Genomic DNA, 1,770 nt, shown 5'->3' with positions numbered 1-1,770 from the left:
CGATCATTAATCCCCTGATCCCTACATACTGCTTGGCACTTGTCACGTGACCACAGCAGCACAAGTAAACATTACAGTGTCACGTTCGTTATAGTGCTAAGAGCGTTGGCGTGACATAATGTAGTGATCAGTGTCACTTTGCGTTTGACCACGTGATATAAGTCAAGGGGTATTAAAGGTTACTTGCAGAGATCCTAGCATCACTGTCCTCTGGCAACTGAACACGCAGCTATTTTCCTTCTTCTTCTTAACGGAAAACTCCTACATTTGAGCAGCATGGACAGGTGTGAATCCGAGCTCTGTCTCCTTGACAACGACCTCTTAGAAAACACAGCAAACACTTTCAACAGAGATAGCGAAGGTGAGTTAATACCCAGCGGCATTACATATGCAAAGCATCACAAAACTGAACAAATCATATTCTGTCTTCTCTTCAGTGTACTATCCGGATCAAATGATATTTGTTCCAAAGCAAACACAAACAACTCCATCGTTTATGTCAAACTATTCAAAAGTCTTTCAACTTCTATCTTATTCACACATAACATAACGCACAATGGCATATCAATGACTAAACTTATGTACCATTTTCAGATGCTAGATCGTCGGGCTATGAATCTTGTGACTCACTCACCCCGCCGCCGTCACCGCCTTCAACTCCATCCTCCAAAGTCAGGGCGTCATCTGGTGGCAAAAGGGAGGTAATGATGTACAGCAACATGGCCGACCTGTCGGAAAGTCTGCAGTACATTACCAGCATGCCGGATTTGTGTGACGTCACCTTTCTTGCTGGAAACCGACAGCTTCCTGTTCATGGAGTTAAGGCAATCCTGGCTACCAGGAGCAGGTAAATATCCCAGTCAACGGAAACTTGATGAATGGGTTTATTCTAAATTAAAATGTAAATCACCTTAAACTGTCTTTCATAAAGATATTTAAACATGTAGCTAGGATTCTTCTATGACATATGAACTAGAAAATATTAATAACTTTCCTTCATCGTTCCAGGGTCTTCTATCAGATGATTTTGCAGCACCAGAGGAAGGTCACCGAGTCGGTGAAACCCAAATCTCGACTGACAATGAGAGCCAAGTCAACTGTTAGTCTTCACAGCAAACTCCAGATCCCAGTCCCAGATTACGACCATGAAGTCTTCTCCAGCCTTGTCAATTTCTTACACTCAGGTCGTGTCAGAGTACAACTTGGGACAGTCACAGGTAAGCAGTAATAGCTTTCTACTTATGTTGTTTCCATACTTTTAGAATACACAGCAATACTACGTTGCATTATAACTGGCATTATAACTTTATGTAACACTAATACATCAATGTGGCGTACTTATTACAATCTGCTTCTTTTTCCTATAGGTTTATTCTGTGCTGCCATAGAATTTGGACTGAAAGATCTGCAGAAGGCATGCTGGGACTTCTTGAAACGGTGTGGAGGCGAAGATCAGAAGAGAGCATTGATGGCGTCAACACAAAACTATCTCAAGAAGAAGGGAGCTCAGAAAATCTTGACCCTCTTGTGATTATTTGAGGTCGACATTTGCTCCAAAGTCATAAACTATTTACACATACAAACTGTGGAACCATTAGTGCTTCAATAGATATTTGTACACAACATTGACTGCCATCAAGATGGCACTGGTGAACCGATCGCAATGAGAACTCATATCACATCCTATTGATTCTCAAGTTGAGATGCCAAAGGTATTTTGAAATAAGGAAATTTGTTGTAAGTTTGTCAATTGATTTTTAAGGCTCCTTG

At 41.2% G+C, this 1,770-nt stretch overlaps 1 protein-coding gene across 1 annotated transcript; it reads left to right on the top strand.

Moving 5' to 3' along the window:
* Positions 1-276: 276 nt before the first annotated feature.
* Positions 277-1,531, top strand: LOC124278387 (serine-enriched protein-like). The gene is made up of 4 exons (XM_046714103.1): positions 277-361; positions 595-847; positions 1,009-1,217; positions 1,368-1,531. Exons 1-4 carry the CDS (start codon positions 277-279, stop codon positions 1,529-1,531), a joined length of 711 nt encoding a protein of 236 aa, XP_046570059.1.
* The last annotated feature ends 239 nt before the right edge of the window (positions 1,532-1,770 follow it).

This window comes from Haliotis rubra, unplaced genomic scaffold (assembly GCF_003918875.1).
Source record: "Haliotis rubra isolate DU_JTF1 unplaced genomic scaffold, ASM391887v1 Scf236, whole genome shotgun sequence".
Taxonomy (NCBI): domain Eukaryota; kingdom Metazoa; phylum Mollusca; class Gastropoda; order Lepetellida; family Haliotidae; genus Haliotis; species Haliotis rubra.
The sequence above is the reverse complement of the archived record's forward strand: the minus strand, read 5'-3'. Positions and strand labels throughout refer to the sequence as shown.

What these genes read in the sequence shown, in the direction of transcription:
- LOC124278387 (XM_046714103.1), top strand. Translation starts at nt 277, where the DNA reads ATGGACAGGTGTGAATCCGAGCTCTGTCTCCTTGACAACGACCTCTTA. An exon ending in TTTCAACAGAGATAGCGAAG is followed by an intron (nt 362 to 594) that starts GTGAGTTAATAC and finishes TACCATTTTCAG; the next exon opens with ATGCTAGATCGTCGGGCTAT. An exon ending in ACAACTTGGGACAGTCACAG is followed by an intron (nt 1,218 to 1,367) that starts GTAAGCAGTAAT and finishes TTTTTCCTATAG; the next exon opens with GTTTATTCTGTGCTGCCATA.